General features: G+C 42.5%; 1 protein-coding gene across 1 annotated transcript; it reads left to right on the top strand.

The window, feature by feature from the left end:
* On the top strand, nucleotides 1-26768 carry PTK6 (protein tyrosine kinase 6). The gene is made up of 8 exons (XM_075278631.1): nucleotides 1-283; nucleotides 11863-11984; nucleotides 17144-17307; nucleotides 18969-19140; nucleotides 20486-20644; nucleotides 21674-21855; nucleotides 23022-23175; nucleotides 25575-26768. The coding sequence occupies exons 1-8, from the start codon at nucleotides 48-50 to the stop codon at nucleotides 25823-25825; spliced, it is 1440 nt and encodes a 479-aa protein (XP_075134732.1). The 5' UTR covers nucleotides 1-47; the 3' UTR covers nucleotides 25826-26768.
* Nucleotides 26769-27324: the final 556 nt, after the last annotated feature.

The following is a 27324-nucleotide window of genomic DNA, read 5'->3' on the forward strand; positions in this document are numbered from 1 at the left end:
AGACTGACTTAAGCAGAGTATATGTGAGTTTTTGTTTACCATACACCATGGTTGACTATGTAGAAATGAATCAGGCACCTTATAGGTGTGTAAGTCAATGGGACTTTATAGGTACGGCTCCTCAAGAGTTAAGTTTCAAAGCTGGGGAACACTTCATAGCTCTGGACAGAAGTGGGGACTGGTGGCTGGTAGAAAGGCTGAGAGCAGATGGCAGCAAGACTGGCGAGAAGGGATTTGTTCCCTATAACTACGTAGCAGAAGAAGGAACGGTGGAAGAACAGTCGTAAGTAAACTAATACTTAATATATAAACTAATGAATTAAATGAAAAAATTATACATGGAATTAATTTGGCACAATGTGCTAGTATACTCCAGGGTAAGCGGAGAGCCTAAATTCTGCTGTGATATCATAGGATTAATCATTTTGAGGCAATACATACAAATCTCTGCATAAACTAGGACTGTCTGTACTTCAATGTATATTATTGAAAACTCCAATCCTGTTTTGTCATATATGATCAGTTCTATCATATTAGGTTATAATAGTGTAATTCTTTCTCAATGAGACTTACAAGCAACCCTGGTGGAAGCAATGAAAGCTAAACCTTTCTTCAGACACCTGCTTACTTGTAGCACATTTCTTTCTTCGTTGTCGAGATGTTGAGCGCATATTTTAGGCAGCATAGTTAGTATAACTGTGCTTGTCAAGTGTAGAATGTGTTGGAGCCCTGGTATATACAGTGATGGCCAAAAGTATTGGCACCCCTGCAATTCTGTCAGATAATACTCATTTTCTTCCAGAAAATGATTGCAATCACAAATTCTTTGGTATTATTATCTTCATTTAATTTGTCTTCAATGGAAAACCACAAAAAGAATTGCCAAAAAACCAAATTGGATATAATTCCACAGCAAACATAAGAAGGGAGTGGACAAAAGTATTGGCGCTGTTTGAAAAATCATGTGAGGCTTCTCTAATTTGTGTAATTAACAGCACCTGTTACTTACCTGAAGCACCTAACAGGTGGTGGCAATAACTAAACCACACTTGCAGCCAGTTGAAATGGATTAAAGTTGACTCAACCTCTGTCCTGTGTCCTTGTGTGTACCACATTGAGCATGGAGAAAAGAAAGAAGACCAAAGAACTGTCTGAGGACTTGAGAAGCAAAATTGTGAGGAAGCATGAGCAATCTCAAGGCTACAAGTCCATCTCCAAAGACCTGAATGTTCCCGTGCGCAGTGTCATCAAGAAGTTTAAAGCCCATGGCACTGTGGCTAACCTCCCTAGATGTGGACGGAAAAGAAAAATTGAGGAGAGATTTCAACGCAAGATTGTGCGGATGGTGGATAAAGAACCTTGACTAACATCAAAACAAGTTCAAACTGCCCTGCAGTGCGAGGGTACAACAGTGTCAACCCGTACTATCCGTCGGCGTCTGAATGAAAAGGGACTGTATGGTAGGATACCCAGGATGACCCCACTTCTTACCCAGAGACATAAAAAAGCCAGGCTGGAGTTTGCCAAAACCTACCTGAGAAAGCCAAAAACGTTTTGGAAGAATGTTTTCTGGTCAGATGAGACAAAAGTAGAGCTTTTTGGGAAAAGGCATCAACATAGAGTTTACAGGAAAAAAAAGAGGCCTTCAAAGAAAAGAACACGGTCCCTACAGTCAAACATGGCAGAGGTTCCCTGATGTTTTGGGGTTGCTTTGCTGCCTCTGGCACTGGACTGCTTGACCGTGTGCATGGCATTATAAAGTCTGAAGACTACCAACAAATTTTGCAGCATAATGTAGGGCTGAGTGTGAGAAAGCTGGGTCTCCCTCAGAGGTCATGGGTCTTCCAGCAGGACAATGACCCAAAACACACTTCACAAAGCACTAGAAAATGGTTTGAGAGAAAGCACTGGAGACTTCTAAAGTGGCCAGCAATGAGTCCAGACCTGAATCCCATAGAACACCTGTGGAGAGATCTCAAAATGGCAGTTTGGAGAAGGCACCCTTCAAATCTCAGGGACCTGGAGCAGTTTGCCAAAGAAGAATGGTCTAAAATTCCAGCAGAGCATTGTAAGAAACTCATTGATGGTTACCGGAAGCGGTTGTTCGCAGTTATTTTGTCTAAAGGTTGTGCTACCAAGTATTAGGCTGATGGTGCCAATACTTTTGTCCGGCCCATTTTTGGAGTTTTGTGTAGAATGATCAATGATTTTTTTTCATTCTCTTCTGTGTATTTTCATTGCAAGCAAAATAAATGAAGATATTAATACCAAAGAGTTTGTGCTTGCAATCATTTTCTGGAAGAACACGAGTATTATCTGACAGAATTGCAGGGGTGCCAATACTTTTGGCCAACACTGTAAATGCCATTTAGTCCTGCTACATACAAGCGTGTGCTTTGACCATACATATGTACTCATAAATGCCTGCTAAGATGACCACATAGTATAATATTACACAAGAAGATATTCCATCCTGTGGTGAGGCATCCTTCATATATACCTCAGAATGTTCATTTTGGTCATTGAAGAAAATGTAATAGCTTGACCGTTGAAGGTTTGATTGGGTTGTGTTAAAGGTCATCTTCTGAACTTTGAACTGAAATGAGTGGAGGATTCAAAGATAGACTAGTCTACTCAAAGCACAGAATGACCACATTTTACATGGGTAAATGGTCATCGGATGAACTTTGGGGAAGAATATGCAAATAAGTTTTCTGTGATGCAAAAGGGAAATTTTTGCTTCTCTTGCCACTTATTGGAAGTGTTTGCGTGTGTTCACATATGTACGGTGCAGCTATCAGTTTCCCTCTGATGTAGTGCACACGCTCCAGAGAGAAAGTAATGCCAGAATGGATCCAATAGTTTTATATGGGATCGGTTCTGGCACAAGAGGCATCAGCGCCATATACCTGCAATGCTCTTCCATGCAGCTCCCTTAAAATTTCTGCAGCGCCAGATGCACGCTGGATGTCTGAAGATGGATGCAGCAGCAATGGGCGTTCTGCACAGTCTATGTGCAATAGTGAAGCCATCAATCACCAGCTTCACTACTGTACCGGAGCAGAGGGCCTCTTGCTGTTCGGACCCTGCCTCCCGGCACATTCATTATGACAGCAGGCAGGAGAAACCTTCCCTGGCCCTCTCTAAGCCCCGATCCCCTGCACTAGCATCAGCAGAAATTGTTAATCATTCCTGTCGTAAGGGAGGAGGACTTGGTGACATTGGGTGGGAGGTGAATGTTCCTCCTGGCCACTGTTAATGTAAATTATGTATGAGGGGCACTAATGGGGAATAATACTGTTTTTGGGGGGATACTAAGTAGCATACTGAGGAACAGGGCCGGCTCCAGGTTTTTATGGGCCCTTGGGCAACAGAGCCTCAATGGGCCCCCTTGTAAAGGAGGCGGGGGAGTCGAGACACTGTGCGTCGCAGATGAAGCATGTGACGTCATGCGGCAAATTTGGCTCCACCCACTTTTGTTGATTCCACCCATTCTCATTCATTTATCATGTGCTCCCACACAGTACAATCCTCCTACAGTCACCCGTAAATTATATGCCCCCCCTCCATCTCTCCCCCAGTTTCATATACACCCTTCCTTTGCCCCCAGTTTCATGTCCCCCCTCCATCTCTGTCCCCAGTTTCATCACGTTCTCCCTCTTCATCTGCCCACAGTTTCATGTCCCCCGTCTCTGCCCCAGTGTCATGCTGTTCCACCCCCCCATCTGCCCCAGTGTCATGCTGTTCCACCCCCCCATCTGCCCCAGTGTCATGCTGTTCCACCCCCCCATCTGCCCCAGTGTCATGCTGTTCCACCCCCCCATCTGCCCCAGTGTCATGCTGTTCCACCCCCCCCATCTGCCCCAGTGTCATGCTGTTCCCCCTCCCCTTCATTTGCCCCCCAGTTTCATTGGGCCCCCTCCATCTCTGTCCCCAGTTTCATGCCGTTCTCTCCCCACCACCTTCATGTTCTCCAGTGTCATGCCGTTCCCCCCCTCCCCTTCATTTGCCCCCCAGTTTCATGGGCCCCCTTCATTATGTTCCACCTTTATATTTAATACAAAACAAACACTTATACTCACCTTCCATCGATCCCCCGACGCTCCTCTCTCCAGTCACATACGCGATGCAGGAGCTGTGAGTTCAGCTCCTGCTTAGCTGCGGCCCGGCTTGCGTGTGTATGCGTGATGATGTCATCGCGTCTACACACGCAAGCCGGGCCGGAGCTTTAAAGTAGGAGCTGAACTCACAGCTCCTGCTTTAATCGCGTATGTATTCCAGCTCATCGGCGGACGGACGCCGATGAGCTGAAATCTTGACAGGCAAGTGCCGGGGGGCCCCCAGAGGCTCTGTGGGCCCCGGCACTTGCCCGACTATGCCGTGCGCTGACGCCGGCCCTGCTGAGGAAGCACACTAATGGGCCATTTTACTGTGTATAATGCTCCTTAATACCCCCACCCAAAGTATAATGCCATGTTAGTGCCCCTGCACAGTATAATGCCACGTTAATTACCCCCATACAGTATAATGACGTTAGTCACATACACAGTGTAATGCCACATTAGTTCCCCCTGCACAGTATAATGCCACATTAGTTGCCCCTGTACAGTATAATGCCATGTTACCCACACAATGTAATACCACATTAGTGTCCTTGCACAGTATAATGCCATGTTAGTCAACCCTGCACAGTATAATGCAATGTTGGTTAACCCTGCACAGTATAATGCCATGTTAGTCACTACCCGCATATTGTAATTCCACGTTAGTCGCCCCACACATACAATATAGTGCCCGTTAGTTGACCCCGGTCTAATCTTAATTTTTCTTGTCTAAACCTGGGGTGCGTCTTATAGTCAGACATGTCTTTTTGTCAACCCCCCCCCCCCCCAAAAAAAAAAAAAAAACGTAAATACTGGATATATTCAGCTCAGACCTTTACTTGATGGTGGACCCAAAGTCAGCAGACTTTTACCAAAAGTAGTTGAGTACCCCTGCTCTATTGGCCTCAGCAGCCCATCATGCCTTATGGACCATCATGGTAAAAACTGATGATGAAAACTGATTACAACTTATGGTTTTGGAGTAAAAATTTGTAAAAAAAAAAAAAAAGTCTGATGTCAACTGATGCATTTTCACATCAGTTTTGGCATCAGTTATAATGACTAAGGATGGATTCACACTAGCGCTTGGTCTCTGTTGGGGGATACCTGGTTAGTCCTCAAACCCTCTAAGGGAGGTGGGTAATATGTGTTAATGAAATATTCTTTGGTGGAAACCCACCATTCACAGAGGAAGTTGGTAAGAGTATGACGATTGGGATCCATCTAAATATTAGGGTGAAAGCGAATGGCAGTGGCCAGTGGCTCTATAGAAAGGGCAAACAAAGCGGGAGACAAGGGGAAGACCTGGTGGGTACCACGTCAAGTTTTGAAAGGAATCGGTTAATCTGTGGGGAGTTTCAAATATGCGATGGGGTCACAATAAAGTGCGCATATAGCGGTCTGGAAATGACTGGTTATGCCCATAAACCTCAGTATATGAACAAGATACGTCTAGGAAAGAATATCGAAGATCTTCTCAATACCCAGTTGGCCCATTGAACAATGTTGCAGAGTTTCCTAACATTATCAGAAGCCTATCTAAATGGAATAAACCTTACCTGGTCAGATTGTATAAGGGATGGTAGGAAGCCATTTAAAAGGGAGGCAAGGATAGAGGAAAATAGATTTATATCTAAGTTTAAAAATGAAATAGCTCTTGGCATTAGTAGCCTCTTTTCCTGATTTGGGAATTAATGGACGCCTTAAAGGGAGTCTCTCATTGGTGTCAGTGGTTTTGGAGGGCAGGAGGAGCACAAGCATTGGAGGGGACCGGAATGAAAGGTATGACACGGGGGGATGGGGTGCTCGGAGGCCCTGGGGAACACCCAGGGTGCTCCGTGGGCTCATTCACTTAAAGTTATTAACCATGATTACAAAGGAACAGCGGGGAGAATCTAAAAACAGAAAGTAGTAGTAGAATAGCCTTTTTAAAGGCTATTCAGGAAGGTCTTTATCTCAAAACCTCTGACACCAATGACAGACTCCCTTTAAGCATGACCTGGGGGAATTTACCACCTTGAAGATGAGGCAAAAGGACATTTAGCATCATTTACATGGAGCAATCATTGGTAACGTACATGCATAAACAATTATTCAAGTGCATACAGTCTAATAATTTTTGGCAGCACATTCTTGTTTACGTAAAGCGATGTGGTGCCAACAACTGAGGACAAAAGACGCAGTCTTCCAACAAACAAGCCTCATTACTGCCCATGGAACTGGTGATTACTTTGCCCTCTCCTGGTAACAAGCTGTGCCCTGTTTTTGTGGTCAATTCTGAGTCACGTCATAGACAATCAACTCATGACAAGGTTGCAGGGAAAGCCCAACAAGGCACACTTGTGTTAGATCTGATAGATTCTGCTCACAAATGCAAATCTTTTCTGAAGGCATCACCAGTTAACTGAAGTTCAGGCTTAGCATTTGATTCCCCGACTCCTATACAACATCACATAAACATTCCCAAGAGGTTGTAAAGCCATTCATTATGCCCCAAATGTAAGGCACCATGGAATTAATGGTGCTATATAAATAAATAATAATAATAATAATAATAAAAGATTTAAAGTAGTTTCAAGAAGACAATTTTTATTCATGTAGTTACTAGGCTTGAAGATGAACATCCTTCTATCCCTAAGTGTATGTTCACATATAACAGTTACATCAGTATCAGATTTTTTGTCCCTTACTCTAGGTTCACACCTTAAAAAGCAGTTACCTACAGACCCCATAGACCAGACCTGGGCAATGTACTACCCGTGGGCCACATCCGGCCCTCTGACTGCTTCTGTCCAGCCCGCATAGCTAGTGGAAGTTTGTTCAAGGACCTGTGATGAAGTCATCACAGCCTATCACCAGGATAGGTTATGACTCGTTAGTGGGCGGAGCCACACGGAACTGTGTGCATGATGCAAGCTGCCGGCAATGGGGGCTGCTGGATGATAAAGAGAGAAGAGACAGCATGTGTGAGTAAGAGGGGGGGAACTAGGGGCAGATGTAGGGGGGCAGTTAAACTTAATGCACATGGAGGGGAGACATTAAACTAGGGGGCAGATGGAGGGTGACATTAAACTGGGGCAGCTGGAGGAGGATATTAAACCATGGGGGGTAGCTGGAGGGGTACATGTCTGCCTCTAGTTGCCCCCAGTTTAATGTCACCCTCCAGCTGCCCCAGTATAATGTCCCCTCTAGTTTCTGCTAGTTTATACTGGGGCACCAGGAGAGGGACTTAATATTGTGGCACATTTGGAGGGAAACGTTATAATGTGGGGGTGTATAATGTTAGGGTGACTGTAGGAGGATTTTACTTTGTGGGGCACATGGAAAAATGATTGAGAATGGGCGAAGTCAGTGGAGAAGTGGATGGAGCTAAATTTGCCACAGCGTGCATGGACCTCTAGAACTGTTACAATTTCTCATGTGGCCCCATGGGAAAATTAATTGCCCACCCCTGCCATAGACTATAATGGGGTCTGATTTTCCGCCTAGCAGAAGTGGAGAGAAAAGTCCACAGGACCTGCTAACTAGGTCTTTCATTCCCTGTTACCGTACTACATTTAATCCAGAAATTTCCCTCACCATCTTTGAGAGACTATATTGCAGCAGATAGAGGCTCTCTCTCTTTTATACCTTTTATATATGGGATACTGGACATATCAGCAGTGGGCAGGTCAAGGCGGGTTCACATCTGCGCCCAGTCTCCACTTCGTGGGTTTCCGTCTTCTGCCGACAGAAGACAGAAACCCGGCATTCAGTGTCCGCCAGTAAGCGCCCGTGTGCATCTTCTGCTCTCTGCGGTGAAACTGTTTTTTTTTTTTAACCAGACACAAAGTCCTGCATGTCCGACTTTGTGTCCGGTTAAAAAAAAACTGTTATGCCACAGAGACCATAAAATGCTCATGGGCGGACACTTTGCAAACCCATTCAAACTAATGGGTTTGAAAACTGCCTGCCATTTTCCGTCTCCTGTCCAGTTACTCAGGCGGGAAACGGAAACCTGCAAAGTGGAGACCAGGTGGAGGTATGACCCCACCCTCACCCTTATGGAGCCTTCTCTGAAAATCCTTCATAGGACCTATTTAGTCCTCCGTAGACTACAAAGCTTCTATCCCATGACCTCGCCCCTCTCCATATTTGGTGGGCATATCCTCAAGCCTGCCACTTTTAGGTGGCTATTCACAGGATGGCACAATGACTTTTTGGACAGTCATTCCTATTGTCTTCCCCAATTTTTCTTCTACGCCTTAAAAATGCTAACCTCAAATATGACCAATATAAATTACTCCAGTACATCCTAAACTGCACATATCCATATCACCCTTAGCTGGAAACGGTCATGTCTCTTACTGAATGATGATGTTCAGCAAGTTGATATTATAATGCTCCATGAATAGATTAATGCCACCATCTCTGACACTTGCCCACCCTTTGATAGAGTTTGGACGCCCTGGATTAATAGGTCTGCCATACTGTCTTCAGCTATTTTTGGGTAATAGGATCAAGTGCTGTGTTCAGATCCCTTTTCCTAGGCAGGATCTCCCTCCTATCCTACCCCCTGATCCAGGTACTATAGCTCTATGCACCTCCCCTCCTTCCCCCTTATGTTTGTTACTGGTTTTTTACCGTTTTACCCTTTTTTTTTATTCTACAGGCATGATAACTTTGTAATTGTTTCCTAGAATTGTGTTTACTTTACTCTGCCTTTTTGAACTGATCTTATGACTTTTTATATTTGCTTTCATAGTCAGTTTTTTTTTTGCCATTCAATAAATACCTTAGAAACTAAATGATACTAAATGAGCGCTAATCATTTTACTGCAGTATATCATAAAATGGCGCACATTATAAGTAAGTAATCTTCCAGAAAAGAGGCCCTGTTCCCTGGAAAAATGTGATTTCAGGTTGTATATTTACAGTATTCCTCACAATATATCTACATGTAATACACTGCACAATCGATTTTTGTTGGAAAAATACTCTTAGAAACAAGATGATGTCACAATGTAATGCATGGATAGACTTGGTCTCCTGAAGAATTGCATTTAGTATCTCCTCTCTGCTCCAGTTACTATTAGAGGGTACAAATAACAATGATAAACTCCCCTCTATTAATTCAGAATTCCCAAATTATGTATTGAATTGCAATACTGTCCTTTGTACACCTGAAGAAGAAACCAGCTTCTGGTTTCAAAACGCGTTGTGTGTGAGGCTTTAATAAACGAATGCAACAAGAACTACGGTTGGTAAGCGTGGATCCTTTTATCCATTTGATACTTCTGTAGAAGTTGGTTGGATAGGTCCTTTTTTGTGCAGTACCAAATTATGTATTTGACCCATATACCACCTGCTATGACAGCCATACTGTACCTCTGGAACTCAGAACTTATACGTGTGGGATTTGGGAACCCACATGACCCAACCCCCACCCAATCGCTCCAGAGTCCTGTGTAGCACATAAAGAGAGCCAGTGCCTATGGCTTCATGGGAGTCAATGAGACATTGGAAAGTAACCTATACTGAAATGTAGCAAAATTCCTTAAGACACACTACTGTACACTGAGCTACATCTCTCTTGGAAGGTTCTGCTGTCCGTGATAAATTGTACTAACAATAAAGAGGGTTGGCATTCTCAGAACTGTAATATTTGGATTTTTTTTTAATTTTTTTTTTTTTTTACAAATTGTCTTTTTGAGAATTGTTTTTAATGGTAAATTTAACAGCCATTTCAAAGGAGATGTATTAAAGTTCTTCTCCCCCTTTTTACGCAGCGCAGAGCACTTTCTAAAGCAGCTGGTAGAATAGGGTCAGTACCCTGGTGTATAGTTAGGGCCAGTACCCTGGTGTATAGTTAGGGTCAGTGCCCTGGTGTATAGTTAAGGTCAGTGCCCTGGTGTATAGTTAGGGTCAGTGCCCCGGTGTATAGTTAGGGTCAGTGCCCCAGTGTATAGTTAGGGTCAGTGCCCCGGTGTATAGTTAGGGTCAGTGCCCCGGTGTATAGTTAGGGTCAGTACCCTGGTGTATAGTGAGGGTCAGTACCCTGGTGTATAGTCAGGGTCAGTGCCCCGGTGTATAGTTAGGGTCAGTGCCCCAGTGTATAGTTAGGGTCAGTGCCCCAGTGTATAGTTAGGGTCAGTGCCCCAGTGTATAGTTAGGGTCAGTGCCCCAGTGTATAGTTAGGGTCAGTGCCCCAGTGTATAGTTAGGGTCAGTGCCCCAGTGTATAGTTAGGGTCAGTGCCCCGGTGTATAGTTAGGGTCAGTGCCCCGGTGTATAGTTAGGGTCAGTGCCCCGGTGTATAGTTAGGGTCAGTGCCCCGGTGTATAGTTAGGGTCAGTACCCTGGTGTATAGTGAGGGTCAGTACCCTGGTGTATAGTCAGGGTCAGTGCCCTGGTGTATAGTTAGGGTCAGTGCCCCAGTGTATAGTTAGGGTCAGTGCCCCAGTGTATAGTTAGGGTCAGTGCCCCAGTGTATAGTTAGGGTCAGTGCCCCAGTGTATAGTTAGGGTCAGTGCCCCAGTGTATAGTTAGGGTCAGTGCCCCAGTGAATAGTTAGAGTCAGTGCCCCAGTGTATAGTTAGGGTCAGTGCCCTGGTGTATAGTTAGGGTCAGTGCCCCGGTGTATAGTTAGGGTCAGTGCCCCGGTGTATAGTTAGGGTCAGTGCCCCGGTGTATAGTTAGGGTCAGTGCCCCGGTGTATAGTTAGGGTCAGTGCCCCGGTGTATAGTTAGGGTCAGTACCCTGGTGTATAGTGAGGGTCAGTACCCTGGTGTATAGTCAGGGTCAGTGCCCTGGTGTATAGTTAGGGTCAGTGCCCCGGTGTATAGTTAGGGTCAGTGCCCCAGTGTATAGTTAGGGTCAGTGCCCCAGTGTATAGTTAGGGTCAGTGCCCCAGTGTATAGTTAGGGTCAGTGCCCCAGTGTATAGTTAGGGTCAGTGCCCCAGTGAATAGTTAGGGTCAGTGCCCCAGTGTATAGTTAGGGTCAGTGCCCTGGTGTATAGTTAATGTGGCACATGGATAGATGAGTCACAGTTATGGAGAGACCAGCACTGCTTAAGAATTGTAGCACATCGACAACAGATTTACACTGATGTGTAAAAAATAAAATTTATATTACATTTTCACCATTGTATCTTGAGGAAAATTATCTAGATGTCCTTTCGGCTTAGATTTATTTATGCACTTACTAAGCATACTTATTTGTACTTTGCTACGTTATCTTGGTCCACAGGTCAATTACAGGGAAAGTACTAGGAACTTTGTTATTAATATTGGCTGAAGTTACTTCTGTGTCCTGGAATTCCCTGAGCAGAATGTCTAATCTGTTGCTGATCTTCGGTGACGTTTCCTTGTTTTTTTTATCTTAACACCCATCTTGTGACAGTCTTCCTTTCCTCCTTTTTCTTTTTTACATCCCTACGTTTCCATGTGTATTAAATGTCTTCTCCAGTGTGTTGCCTTTTCTCATGAATGTCCAAAGACATGACAGCAAGCAGAGATCTAGAAAACCATGAAGGATTGATATGTAGAAAGTATGTTAGAACTTTTCATTCCACAAACAATAACTTTGGTCTAAAAGTGGAGATGATAGAGACAGTTATTCATTGATAGTGATACATTAGATGGTGCTTTCTCACAAACTATGGATATTTTGTAGTGTGGCATCATCATATATTGCATATATGGTCCATATAGATTGTAAGCCTACGGGCAGGGTCCTCCTTTCAGATTTAACTTCTAAATCTACTATTGGTCCCTACAGATGGTTTTTTAGAGACATGTCACGGACAGAGGCTGTAAATCTCCTGTTAAAAGAAGGAAATACAACCGGATCCTTCCTAATTCGTGTTAGTGAAAAGCAGGGTTTCCAGTATGCTCTATCAGGTAAATAAACCTTGCTTGGAGTTTTCAAAGGTTTCTTCCATTACACACGTCTTAGCATCTTAAATGACAATGATCTCAAATATACATTGCATTTCTTATTGGTTCTAAGTTACAGCCTTTATTCAGCTTCAGTTACTATTTGTTGGTCAAGTCATTGTGTGCATGCATTACATAGTAACCTTGTTCTGATCCTGACCTAGGGCCCGTGATATCCGTGCACCACCCGTGCTGTTCAGTCATGGCCAGAGGCTCACATATGGTCGTGTGCCTGACACCTTACAATTGTACTCCAGAGTTGCATTGACAATTTTGTAAGATTCAGAGCTGAAATCCTCTAGCATTTTCTGCTTGTTCAGTGTTTGCACTAGTAACTTACTTTCTGTAAAGTAGTGTCACCTTTACACCAAACACTCTGTAATATTCTAATGTAGTAAAAACCCTCTTCTGTAATATATCGAGCTCAGATAAACTGTTAGGGGATTGTAATAAGACAATCTAATTGCTTGACAACTAGCCTAACTGTGAATACAGAACTGGGGTATAAAATAGGCTGCAACTTAAAGGGGTTGTCCAGGATAACTATAAATCCCTACACTAATCTAAACACCCCCCCTACTTTCTAAATAACATAATTTATCAAAAATGCGTATTTACCGATATCCCCAGGGACAATTTCTTATTTCCTTTTCAGGAAACAGATTGTCACTACTACCCCCCAACCCCGCCAAATCACCTCCGTTATGCTTACCTCCCAGGCTTCTTCCTGTGGGATGGCTCCTCTTTCTTTTCTGAATGCCGGTTCTCCAAGTGCTGCTCTGTGCATTGCTGCCAATAATCCACCAAAAGAGGAGTGCAGCCCCCACGCATGTGCAGTAAAGGTAGATCATCACACAGAACAGCTTTGGGAGAGGAGTGCACACAGAAGGAGGGGTCATCCTGCAAGAAGAAGCCTGGAAGGAAAAGAGGTAAGAATATAACGGGATCAGGGGTGGGGTTGAGTAGGTAGGGAAGGGCTATTAGTGGACAGGATAGCTAGGGAGACAGAGAGAGGGTGTATGGGAGAGAGTGAGGTAGAGGGGAGTGAGGTGAGAAGGAGCTACTGTGAAAGCTACATAGCAGGAAGCTGAACCAAGTAAACAAATGCAGGAACTACCAGGAGCTCCCAGAGACAGCCAGAAATCACTCAAAACATGACTAAAGATATATTATGGTGCATTTATTAACGCATTAAAAGCACTAAGAGATATTAAAAAAAAAACAAAACATTTTTGCCCAGAAAATCCCTTTAACATCAACACAATTAATTAATGTATGTACATTGTTGACTCTACCAGCAGAATAGTGAGTACAGCTCTGAAGTACAATACAGTACAGACTTTCACTCAGGATCAACACAAGATAAATAATGCAATTAAAAATAAAAAGATAAATAATGAAATATATGTATTCAGTGACTCCATGAGCAAAATAGTGAATGCAGCTCTTGACTATATAGGTTCACGATAATTAACCCTTTAAGGATCCATTCACGCAAAGGAAAATGGTGAGGAATTTGGTATGGAATTTCAGCAGTGAAAAAAAGCCTCCCATTGACTTCAATGGGCTCCTTTTTCTGCTATACACAAAAGAATGGATTAACAATGCTCAAAATATATACATAAATACCAAATTTATTAAATACGTAGATAAATAACACAATTAAAAGGTGATAAAAAGGACAATACCATCAGACGGATGTAACGATACTACAGGCAGAATAAGTACAAGTTGGTAAATGAAATATGTAAACAGGGTTTCCCAAACGGGTTCAATATGTAATAGATATCCAGGATTTCTACATTTAAAGTTGACCCTCATAAGTAGCTCGTCATATAGCAGCAATATTACGGTATAATAAGCCCTAGACATCATAGAAAAAGAGTATAAGAGAAGATAACTTGTATGCTGCTAAGAAGGGTTAACCTGATAGAAGTAAATGTACAGGTATAATGGCTACGATAGACCACTCTATGTATTTTTAGCATATCAAGTATATCAAATAGTAAATAATTGGCATAGTATATCCCATATAGTATAGAGTAAAATGTATAGGGTCTAATAACTTATAGCTAATGAGCCAGAGAAATACATGTAAACGTATTTACAGAGACAGCAGAGAGCCTAGTATTGAAGTTCTTAACTATATAGACATATCAGGAAAGCATGACATACCCATTGAGTAAGTAGAGGGAGAACCCCAGCCATGTAGTGATGACACCCGTCCCCGACGCGCGTTTCGGCGTTTTGCACCTTCTTCCGGGGGATGGTGTGGATGGAGACAAATACACATAATAAATACCACCTGGGCCAATAGGGAGCCTGATTGCGTATCATGTGACGACGTACTAAGCACCGCCCACAGTGTACGTCATGTCCACCCTCCGGCGTCTGAAAGAGAGCGACGGCGAATAAAGCCACCGCCCCCTTGAAATCCCCTAGCATTTGTTTATATGGGTAGCTTCCTGCTGTCTTACCTTACAACTACCATGATACATTGCAGTTCGCTCAGAGGAGTATTGGTGACCCTTTTCTGGAAACTACGAAATGGAACTTCACCAGGAAATTTAGAAAATGTGCCTGGGGTGGTCACGTGACTGTCTCAGGCACATGGGTAAATATGCATATTTTTTAAAGAGAGTAAGTTAGAAGTCAGGCGTGGGAAGGAGGTTTAGCTTAGTGTTAAAGTTTTAGTTTATGCTGGATAACCCTTTTAAGGAAGCAGAGTAGTTTGCACGTAAAAGCTCTGTAATTTTATTATATTCTATTATATTTTCTATCATTGTGTTCCAACATTCATAACTTTTTTTTATTTGTCTGATGGCATTGCTACATAACTCCCAACTTTTGAACAACAGAAAGAGGGACAAAATGGCAAATTTAGCCCCGCCTGCTTTTATGTTGATCCATTCTCATTCATTTTTCATGTCCTCCGACACAGTATAATCCTCCTACAGTCACCTGTACATTATATGCCCCCACATTGTAATGTTCCCCTCCAACTGCCCAACAGTATTAAGTCCCTCTCCTGGTGTCCCAGTTTAAACATGAAACTGGAGCAGCTGGAGGGGGACATTAGCAATGGGGGAAGTTGGAGGGGGCAATAAATAAATGGCAAATGAAGTGGGACATTAAATGGGGGGCAACTAGAAGCAGACATTAAACTGTAGGGGTAGCTGGAGGGGGACATTAAACTGGGGGCAACTAGAGGCAGACAGATCCCACTCCAGCTACTCCCGCAGTTTAATAATCCCCTCCAGTTGTCCCCAGTTTAATGTCCCCCAGTTTAAGTGCTCCCCTTCATCCGCTCCATTTCATGTCCCCTCCTCCATCTCTTCCCTCGATTTCATCACCCCCCCTCCATTTCTCCCCCAGTTTCATGTCCCCCCTCCATCTCTGTCCCCAGTATAATGACAAACACAAACAGACAGACACACACACACTCTCTCCCCATCCTGCATTTCACATCCCCCTTCCCCCTCCCTTCTCAGTACCTTACATGGATCTCTTGCTCTCTTCACTGCATGGGACACTGACACGCCCACCTAGTCACGTGACCGTGTGATGTCACACAAGGTCCTTGAGCCATAGTCGAGCGTTCCTCCGATCACCGCAGCCTCTTATCTGTTATAAGAGCAGACAGTGATCGGAGGAATGATTGATCAGTAAATCATTAAAGGGACATAGTGGGACATGTAGGGAGCTGTGCAGGACGGCGGGACAGGGGCAGGAAAGCGTGAGTGTCCCGCGGAAATCGGGACGGTTGTGAGGTATGATAGCTATGTGTGGGCATATTTTTGGCATGATCTCTTTCTCCAGTGGGTCATTACAATTATAGTGATGCCATATTTATATGGTTTTGAAAATAAACTGTTTTCATGGGGTCACCGTATTCTGACACCAAAAACATTTTGGCTGTTTTTTTTGGCATAAGATATGTTATGATATCTTTGGAGATAAGTAAGGGCTCTTTATTTGAAAGTTGAAGTTTTTATTGCTACTAATTTTTGGTATGAATGACTTTTTTTTTGCTGTTTTTTGGGAGCTGTGAGGTAAACAAACCATGTTAATTTGAGCATTGTGGTAGTTTTATTTTTTTTACATCATTCACCATACAGTCTAAATAATGCTATTTTAGGATAGTGGGGACGTATACGCACATAGAGATACTTAGTGTATTCATTCTTTTGTTTATATTATGTGGGTTTTTTAGTGTTTGTTTTTTTTTAAAGTTTTGATTACGTGTTTTATTTTTTATTTACTTTTTACCTGTTCCACTTTTGGGCGATGGCTGTGTAATACAGCCGAGTATAGAGAGTGAGGCTGAGGTCCCACGTTGTGGAAACGCAGCTTTTTTTTTTGCTGCAGATTTTGCTGCATTTTTTTGAGCCAAAAACAGGAGTGGATTGAGCAAAAGGGATAGGTATAAGAGTTTCCTATACATACCCCATTTTTTTTTGTAGCCATTCTTGGTTTTGGCAAAAAAAAAAACGCAACAAAATCTGCAACAAAAAAAAAGCTGCATTACCGCAATTTGGGGCCTCAGCCTATTGCAACAGACACAACTCCTGTGCCTGCAGCATTACAGCGCTGTATTATTATGGCACTGAGTGTTTACTATATGTTTAGCACAAAATGATAGTACGGCACAAAGTGCGAAGGGTTAATGTACTGCGTGTACACAGTGGGTGAGTTTTATCTGGAAGGGAATCGCTGTTAGTGATGTAAAAATTCAGAGCCACAATTTTTTTTTTTTTGCTGAAATAAGCTCAAAAAGTTGCAAATCATTATTATGCTAATTTATGATACCATAATTCTAGAATACAATGCATGATAATTTCCCCTGTGACAAGCAGAATAATGAGTGCAGCTCTGGAGTATATGGTAGTACAGGTTGTAACTCAGGATCTGTATGAAATTAGTAATAAAATGTATGTGAACCGTCTCTCCACCAGTAGAATAGAGAGCGAGTACAAGATAAGTAATGTTATACACGTAGTATGTGCAGCTCTGGAGTATACAGTAATACAGATTGTACAAGATAAGTAATGTAACATATGTACACAGTAATTCACTAAAGTGTGCACACATACTTATGCAACAAATGTGACTTTATATTGCAGTCCGCTCTCAGAACACTGTAAAACACTTCAAGATTCTTCAGGATGAGCAAGGACAATATCATGTGAACTCCTCCAACTTCTTTGCGGATTTGTATAAACTAATTGATTATTACAAAATGAAGCCCATCGCAAAGGGCCTGCTGCTGACATCGGCTTGTGTTAAGGTGAATTCTAGAAGAAAAATATGGTTGTTTTTAAATGTCAGTATCTGCTACCTCTCATTGTAAGGGCCCATTCACACGGTGGAATCAGCCGTTGATTTTGAGACGAATTCTGATTTGCAGCAGGCTATGGAAAATATAAGCGTCCTGCTCAGTCTTGGTGTGGATGCCGTGGCTGATTCAGCCACAGAATCTACGACTCGAGACTGCCTGCTGAATAGTCCCAGATCTGCTTCAGCATGCTGCCGCAGGGACCCGGGGGATAGGCAGTTTTTGTAAATAAAATTCTGTGTGCGACCATAAATATCACAATAGGGTGCTGAAAAGCAAGTAGGCAACGAATAATTCTTGAGGTATTAGGTATATTGTGTTGCTGTTGGTTGACAAGGCTGGTGTAGTAAACCTTTGATTTTCTTGGCATCAAAGATTGAACATATGAGACTTGTTTCTGTAGCCATTTTTAAGCTGGGTTCACAAGGGGTTTTTTGGTCCGGATTTTGAGGTGGAATCCAGCGCCGGCATCCAGTCGCAGCTAGCCATTTTTTTGGACCGGATTCTGAGGCCGCCTCCGCCTTAAAATACGGTCCAAACATCCCCCTCTGATCCCAGCTTTAGTGTTCACAGCTGCAGAAAATGAAAATTGGGAATAGTCAGGAAGCTTGTTGTTGGATAATCTCTTAGGGTAAGTTCAGACGGGGTTATTTTGGCCCGGAACCTGAAGTGGAGGCCGCCTCAGGTTCCGGACCAAAAGCTGGGTAGCCGCGACTGAAATCCAGTGCACTTCCCTGGCATCCAGCCACGCACTCCGCTCCGGATTAGGCCCAATGAATGGACCTAGTCCGGAGGAGGGAATGTCTTCAGGGAAGAAACAGCTCCCGGAAAAAAGACCTGAGCAGCTGCCATTGATTTCAATGGGAGCCGTCTTTTTGGTCAGGATTTTGAAGCAGATATGGCCTCAAAATACTCCATGTGAACTTAAGGTCCATTCACACGGAGTAAAAACGTGCTTATTTTGGCACAATACATGTGTAAAGTATACACGTGTAAAAATAAGACTCCCATTGACTTCAATTTAAAAAAAAACGCCAGAAAAATTGACACGTTTTTTGATGCGTTTTTTTACATGTGTAAAATATGTAATTGAAGTCAATGGGAGTCTTATTTTTACATGTGTATTCTTTACACGTGTATTTTACCAAAATGAGCTCGCGTTTACTTCGTGCGAATGGACCCTTACCCTCAAAGTTTACCAGAACACAAAAGCAGACTATGTGCAGACCCTGACCAAGCAGGAAATGCTCAAAATGTGAAGCTTGCAAAAGCAGGAATGCAGATCTAGAATATAATACAGGCTCACACGCATACATACGTAACTAGTACATGATATACGCCCAACAGATTTACTATATCTGACACCAGATAAACTATACCCTGGTGGGTATAGATATCAATTTTTACAGGACTTTTCAAGATGCACCAGAATTATTAAGAGTTTGGAGCCTCTTAATAATTCAGGCACAACTCACTCAAGTGGGGGAATGAATTAGGACTGGTGAAGTAAATGCTGGTTTTTATACATTCCTCCTATGTCTGCATTGCATGGCATTATAACACTAGAACTAGTTAACCACAAATCCCAATTTTATTCTACATCCTTTATGCAGGATGAGCCCACAGCTACTGAACTGAGCCCGCTTCCAATTGATGAATGGGAGAGACCTAAAGAGGAGTTCCAACTGACAAAGAAGCTGGGATCAGGATACTTTTCCCAAGTCCATGAAGGGTACTGGCTTGCAAGAGTTAAAATTAAAGTGGCCATTAAGACAATTAATCAGGGTGAGTGAGAATCCTATTGTGACAAGGGAGTGCTGAAGATACTGACACTTATCCCATATCTTGTGGCAATCTAGCTTGTCTGTAATGGGACAACTATTCTTCCAGTTTCAGTCTGAGGCCACACATTTTGGGAAAGCTGCATTTTTTGTTGCAGATTTTGCTGAGCTTTTTTGAGTCAAAGCCATCACTCCTGGTTTTGGCTCAAAAAACTGCTGCAAATTCTGCAACAAAAACGCAGCTTTTTTTTTCAATGTGTGGCTTCTGCCTCAGTTAATGAGAACCTTTCATTACCTCCACTAACTCTTTCTATCCTTTTATAGGTAAAAATATGCAAATCTATTCTCCTGGATGGAATTAGGAGAACAGAGTGCACTCTGTACACCACCCTATAGAGGCCAGCATCCTTAACATCATGAATGACTCAGTTATAAAGTCTTTTAATCATGATATGGATTTAATTGCCAAATCAGTATTTCTGTCCCAAAAGGAATCTGTTCCTTTTGGGACAGAAATACTGATTTGGCAATTAAATCCATATCATGATTAAAAGACTTTATAACTGAGTCGTTCATGATATGAAGGATGCTGCCCTCTATAGGGTGGTGTACAGAGTGCACTCTGTTCTCCTAATTCCATCCAGGAGAATAGATTTGCATATTTTTTACCCATAATCCCTAGCGGAGCAGGAATGACTTGTAAGTCTCCGTACTGCCTATGTAGGCACACACTCTCCCTGATGTGGACGAGTGTCCCCAAACCCTATCCTTCTATAGACACTGCTCCACTGATTCTGGTGCCGGTGGCCCTGCCATTCCTGAGCAATGATTTCATTAAACACCCAATATGTTAATTAGGCTTTCTATTGTCAGGTGGGTGGTGACACACTATATGCTCCAGTTTAGGACTGCCCACCTGACTGTAAAGAGCCTAATTAGCATATTGGAGGCTGAAACTAGCAGCATCAATTCCTCAACAACAATAGAGGCTTTAAAAAAAGTTCCAACTTTGCTGGAATCAGTGGAGCAGTGCCGACTGAAGGATGCAAATATTTGGAGACGGAAGAGGTAGGGAATTGTCCTCCTTCAAGAACTGTGTCTGTGAGATTGTTTTGTACCCCAAACTGTTCAAACCCCCGTGCGAGGCCGTGTGATATACTGATGTGCATATAAAGCTGCAGTATACTGCATCACTCTGCGTCATTCTACATTATGTCTCTCCTCTGCCATACTACACACTTGGATTTGAGCCCTCACTTGCAGTTCCCTCTTCATCACTGTCAGAACCTTATGCTTTTTATACACAGTGCAAGTGATTTTTTTTTTCATTCTCCTTCTTCCCTCTTCAGATGTAACTACTCAGGAAAGCTTTGTGAGGGAGATATCATTTCTGAAGACCCTTCGGCATCGTAACTTGGTATCCCTGTATGCTGTATCTTCAGTGGGAAATCCCTTTTATATAATCACTGAGCTTCTGTCCAAGGGTGACCTGCTTAAATTTCTGCGAAGTAAGTGTAACTAATGTGAAATTGTAGAGTGTGTTATTCATGAATACACTGGTGTGAAAGTAACCTTTCTGTTCTCTCAAAGGGGTAACAATCACATGCACCAGACCTTTATGTATAATTTGAACTGGAGGGAGTGTCCTACAAACACTGTCCACAAGGGGACCCATATGGCTATCAGTAGCTTCTGCTGGGTATAAACCAGCTCCTGTAACACCGCTACAATAGAGGAGATCACACTGCAGTCTCCTTGAATGTACAGTATGAACATTAAATGAAATATTTCTCCCAGAAAATTATTGCGATTACACGTTTTGTCATATACATGTTTATTTCCTTTGTATGTATTGGAACAACACAAAAACACAAAACTGAAAAAAGCCAAAAAATTATATAAATTCATGCAAAACATCAAAAATGGGCAGGGCAAAATTTCTTGCATGCTCAACTTAATATTTGGTTGCATACTCTTTGGAAAAAAATAACTGAAATCAATCACTACCTACAACCAAGAAGCTTCTTACACCTCTCAACTGGAACTTTGGACCACTCTTCTTTTGATAACTGCTCCAGATGAAGGATGTCTTCTCTTCTCCCAGCAGCAATTTTGAGATCTCTGCTAGCCACTTCAGAACTCTACAGCACTTTGTTTCTAGCCATTTCTGGGTGCTTTTTAAAGTATTTTTGGGGTCATTGTCCTGCCGGAAGACTCATGACCTAGGATGCCTCATACCTCAATTGTGGAGTACTGCATATTCATATAGCACATAGTTTAGAATACTCACAAGGTGAGAGCAGGGAAGATTTTGATAAACCTGTATGCAGCTGATGGCCAATTGACAAAAAGCAAATGACTGGATATGACAAATTTTACTGCTGTACTATGTGGCTCTGAACGAGAGACTGTAGCTCTCTTGTAACCAAAGTGATAAGATGCATGAAATGATCTTGCCGCTATAAGGGGGAATTCAGTATCTTAGTATCTTAAGACTATCCTGTTTTCATCTTACCATCATCTTGAACTTTCCGCAGGTGATGAGGGAGAGCAACTGGGTGTGGATGGACTCCTGGATATAGCCGGGCAGATAGTGGATGGAATGCATTACCTAGAATCAAAGAACTGTGTCCACCGTGACTTAGCTGCCAGAAATGTCCTCATTGGACAGAACAACATCTGCAAGATCGCAGACTTTGGCTTGGCAAGGTTTATTAAGGTAAGAAAAACTGAGCAGTATAATGAATGTAGAGTCCTTCACCACCCATAGATCATCACCAAATTGCTGTTTTTTGGTACACAAATGTTATTGGGAATGAGAGCTGTAGTTGTGTGTAGTAGGACAAGGACACACAACTGACTTCTCCAGCCCATCTCCTAAGTTAGGGCAAGGTTGAGGTGGCCTGTGGATGTGGTGGTGGTAGTTGCCCCAGGCTGCTTCCAGTTGAGAGGAGTCCATGGTGGTCAGAAAGGCCCTGCTGGTAAATGTAGGAATGATTCAGGATATACCTGGTAGATGCTCCACAGCTACACTGGGGCATATCTCCGGACTGAGCCTGACAAGGGATCAGTCCCAAGCAAACCAGCCTATACAGAATGATTCTGCCTCCTATACTAAAGGAAAGAAATCCCACCATTATTCCACCCACAACCACAGAAAAGAAAATACAACAAACATCTTCCAAAGCTCTCAAGGCAAGGTACTCAAAAGGCAAAGCACTGAGTGTCCACTCAGTAATACTGTGCATCATGTTAGAAAAGGACATAGAAAACTCTTAGGGCTAGTTCACACGGGGGCAAGGAGGCAGATTTTAACAGCGGATTTTGCCTCAAAATCCGCCTCTATACAATGGTGGTCTATGGAGACCACTAGCGTTCTTTTTTCCATTATCGGCATGTTGCCGATAGTGGAAAAAAGAAGCGATCTGCCCTTTCTTCAGGCAGCAGCAACCTCCGGTTTCGGCCCATTCATTTGAGCCGACTCCGGAGGGGGAAGCTGTGACTGCGACGGTCGTGGCAGGCGGGTTTTGACCCGAGAGTGACGTGGTTCTCCACGTCACTCCCGATGCCAAAATCCGCCCCACCTGCCCCCGTGTGAACTAGCCCTTAGGGGGTCACACAAGGACGACTAAAGAAAGGGTTTTTCTCCACCACAGTATACAAGCAGCAGACACTAGGGGGAGCTCACTACATACAGATTTATACAGTGCCCAGTGATTTCAGTGTTAACAGTATGAATCCATGTGCATTGAGCTCGCCTAGTGGTCACTGCAGGCAGCACGAATGTTTAACTATCGTGCTGTCAAAAAGAAGCAGGGGATTTACAGCTTCATTTTCTGCACTTACATTATAAAGTAATATATCTTTAACTGTTTTTCTTCTCAGGATGAAATCTATGTATCCTTCTCCAAGGCAGTGCCTTATAAATGGACAGCGCCGGAGGCATTGGCCTATGGTCGCTACACTCTCAAGTCAGATGTTTGGTCTTTCGGAGTTTTATTATATGAGATAATGTCCCGAGGGATGATCCCTTACCCAGGTATTTTTGGTATTATGTCTCTGATGCTTTACCTTCTTATAAACAGTAATATTAATATGGTGGTAGAACCTGGGCAGCTTCTCCTATATATTTATGGTTCAAGTTATACATCTTATTGTATTTAGCAATTATTATTTTTTATTATTACTATTATCATTATTGTTTATTCATATAGCACCATTAGTTCCATGGTGCTTTACATTTGGGGGTTACATACAATACACAGAATATACAGGTAGATATAAAACTAACAGTGACCGACTGGCACAGTGGGGTAGATCATGTATCATATTGATGCAACACTCAGGAGGGCCAGGGCTGGTATCACGGGTAATATATATCCGATGTGGCCAGCTTTCAGGGGGTCCCTGGGTCCCGAAAGTGCACAAAATTTCCTTTTTGATGTCCCCGACTACCCGCCCCCACTCTGATATCTGAAAATGACAACAGACAACCAGGCTTCGGGGGTAATCGTTGCTCTTTTTACTAGCAGGACGAGTTGATACAAATATACAGATGACGGAGTGATTCTTCACATACAATACAGCGATCTTTATAGACAGTGTCCACTTAATCAGGTGATGGAGCTTTGAGCAAGAATACCTTGGGCTTGGTTAACTCGTAGTAGCTTGGGAAGTTAAACTTGTATATACTTGTAAGTATGGCCTGTATCCAGGGGGTTAGACCTCAACAAAGCTGGGTACACGTATGTAGAGGAGGAGATACAAGTTGTCGACGGCGGGGGACCCTCAATTTCCGTCGGACTAGCTATGGGCTCCTTAAATATAGATTTGTCCCAAAGACTTACTTGAATAGAGAGATACGTGTGGAGTTCCCAGATGTATGGATAACAGGACAGCCTACTCATAGAGACGTGGAGCTTCAGAGGAAAACACTCTCTGAGGAACATCTTGGAGGCAGAGGAAAAGACATCTCTGCTTGGAGATTCAGAAGAAAGTATTCCCTGAGAAGAATCTTGGGTACAGAGGAAAAGACGTCTCTGTTACAATTTCCCGGAGACTTAGCTGCCATTTTTACAGCTTCCCATGTGTTCAGCTCCACACCAAAGACAAAAGACCAAAAAAGTTCCCAACCCCCTCCCTAGAGAGGGCGGTCACTCAGCTCCGCCTCCAGGCCAGCCAAGCTCCCTTGAGTGGTCCTGGAGGTCACCTAATTATAATGGACACTCTCTTTACAGTGCCAGCTCAAATTACATTACAATGGTAAATATAGGCAGAGTAGTACACAAAAACATCCACAAGATGGTGCATATAGACCCCTATGTGTGCTGGCTCTGGCGAAATATAGAAGGGATGACGGGGGAGGAATCTTTTTACCTTATGCAAATGTCCATACCATCTCGGTCTGCACGGACTACTAGAGGGAATTGGACTAGCAGTACCGGGACATTACATTGATATAACCTTGGCATCCTCGGTTATAAAATGATATCTACATCTAATATAAGTTACATATATTCTAGTATATAGTGATATAGACAATGCTTGTATAACCAGGGCATCCACTGTGTAGCATTATGAATGCAGAGCTGGTAAATTATGTATATATTTATATATCAATACAAAAAATGTTTTAATGTAGGGTCTTATCTGAATGAAGCCACCTTTCTGTGTCAGATGGGATTTTACAAGCTTGATCAATCTTGTATACAAAGAACTTAAATTTCTATGTATAGATAGTAAGTAACAGTAGTCAGTTTATATGTGTAAAAAACAAATAGCAGTACTGCATTGTCAGCTCTATGTATATTGGTCTTGGTGCTGTTTACAGACTGATGTTGTCATTTTTGTATTTGTATTACCGCCAAAGCAGCTGGCATCTGAGATGTGTTGTCCAAATTTAGTGTTATGTTTACACACACTATCTCTCTCTCTCTCTATCTGTTTCCTATCTATCTATCTATCTATCTATCTATCTATCTATCTATCTATCTATTTCCTATCTATCTATCTATCTATCTATCTATCTATCTATCTATCTATCTATGCAGGACTTTATTTACAAAGATAAACAGACATGATGGAAGCTAGCGTCTGTCATGTTGTTTACATGGAAACACACACAGAATCAGTCTGTGACCACTCTCTACGACAGTTTAATATCCATTGCTGTCATCCTATGATAGAAGTCAGCAACGGACATTTACAACAGCAGTGTGAAATCCCCCTTAGTATAATTTCTAGATTATTTTCTATCTAGTGATATAGACTATGCTGATATAACATGCACATCTTCTAGTAGATAAATATGAATGGGCATATTTGGTATGGTACATAGTGATACGTACCATGTTGGTATAAACTAGCTACCTTTAGATATTTCTATCAATTGGGTCTGTAATAGTAGCAATACTAACCACTTTGTAATTTTATTTAAAGGTGTAGAAAACTCAGATATGCTTCGACACCTCAAACAAGGCCACCGCCTGTCAGCTCCAGATAACTGCTCCGATAAAGTCTATAAAGTTATGTTGGCTTGTTGGCATGAAAACCCACAAAAGAGACCAACATTTAATGACCTGAAAAATTCTATAGACAATTTAATCAACTATGAGCCCTCAGAAAATTCCACCAAACCTCCTTCTAAGCCAAAAGGATGGTTGAAGAAGCTGAAGAAGCCAATTTCCTAGTGTGCCTGGTGCAGGAATAAGGCCTGTAGTATAGAGACTGTAATGTATAGCTATTGTGCAATAAATTATTATATTATTAATGGTCATTGAATTGCAAAAATAGAAATTGCACACTGAAAAAGGAAAGGTCATCTACATTGACATGATCTTGAGGTCTAATAGGCCTTCTTAGTATTCTTTGCTGTATTCATGTGCTAAAGGAACAGTATAGCAAGTAATTTTTTGAATTTTATTATACCCTGTTCATCTGAGGGGACATTATACTATGTTGAGGCCACTAGGGACACTTTACTACTATACTTTGTAGTGGCCACTGAGAAGGCATTATACTCAGGGGTACTAAGGGGCAATATACTATGTTGGGCACACTTGGGGCATTATAATGTGTACAAGCCACTTAGGAATGATTATACTTAGTATGGACCATTGAGAGGGCATTATAATGTTGGAGGCATTAATAGGACATCATATTGTACTGGGTCACTAAGTTGGCATTATAATTGTGGGGGTCACTACGGGGGCATTGTGTTATTTGGGGGCCATTAATGGGGCATTATAATTGTGGTGGACCCTAATGGGGAATAAAACTGTGGGGGGATACTAAAGGGGCATTTTACTGTGTGGGGAACACTTAGGTGAACCATCACGATGCTACACAAATAAGGGTATAATAATTGTGTGGGTACACCAAGTGACTATGTGGGAATGGGTAGAGTCAAGGGGCATGATCGGGTGGTTGTGTAACATGCAGCACATGTCGCAAGACTCCTCCCACATTCTGTCTTCTAAAGGCTGCAAAGTATGTCTAAGTGGCAAGGGGGGGAAATCTTTGCACTAGACACACCAATTTGTAAGAACAGCCCTGTCCCAATATAGATTTCCACTGTGGACACTGTATCCTATTTATATGCCCTTTGGTTCAGAAACCCTTTCAGTATTAATGCATATATATTATTAGCTATTAGAGATGAGTGAGTACTGTTCGGATCAGCCGATCCGAACAGCACGCTCCATAGAAATGAATGGATGCACCTGGTACTTACTCTTTGATGGCGGCCGGCCGCTTAACCCCCCGCGTGCCGGCTACGTCCATTCATTTCTATGCAAGCGTGCTGTTCGGATCGGCTGATCCGAACAGTATTCGCTCATCTCTATTAGCTATGCTTGATAAAAGCTTATTGAGCTAAAATGGTGGGAAAAAAAAAAGATTTTTGGAGTGCTGCCCCCATTTTTCATTTTTACTAGCTATACAAGGTGCTAAAGAACTTGTTCCCTTTCAAATGTATTTACTATTGCCCAGTACTGGGTATGACCTTGTGTGATTCTGTTACCTTTATTTGTTTGTCTTGCCATTGTATAGCTAAATCTGTGGTTACACAATGTTTTATGTATTTATCATTTGTAAATAAAATTCTTTTGTTCAGGAACAATTGGATTTAAGATGGTTTTGTTTTAGTAATATACTGTAGCTACACTTTAGTTGTAGGTGTAGATGTCAA

Source organism: Leptodactylus fuscus, chromosome 6, assembly GCF_031893055.1.
Source record: "Leptodactylus fuscus isolate aLepFus1 chromosome 6, aLepFus1.hap2, whole genome shotgun sequence".
In the NCBI taxonomy this organism is placed as follows: domain Eukaryota; kingdom Metazoa; phylum Chordata; class Amphibia; order Anura; family Leptodactylidae; genus Leptodactylus; species Leptodactylus fuscus.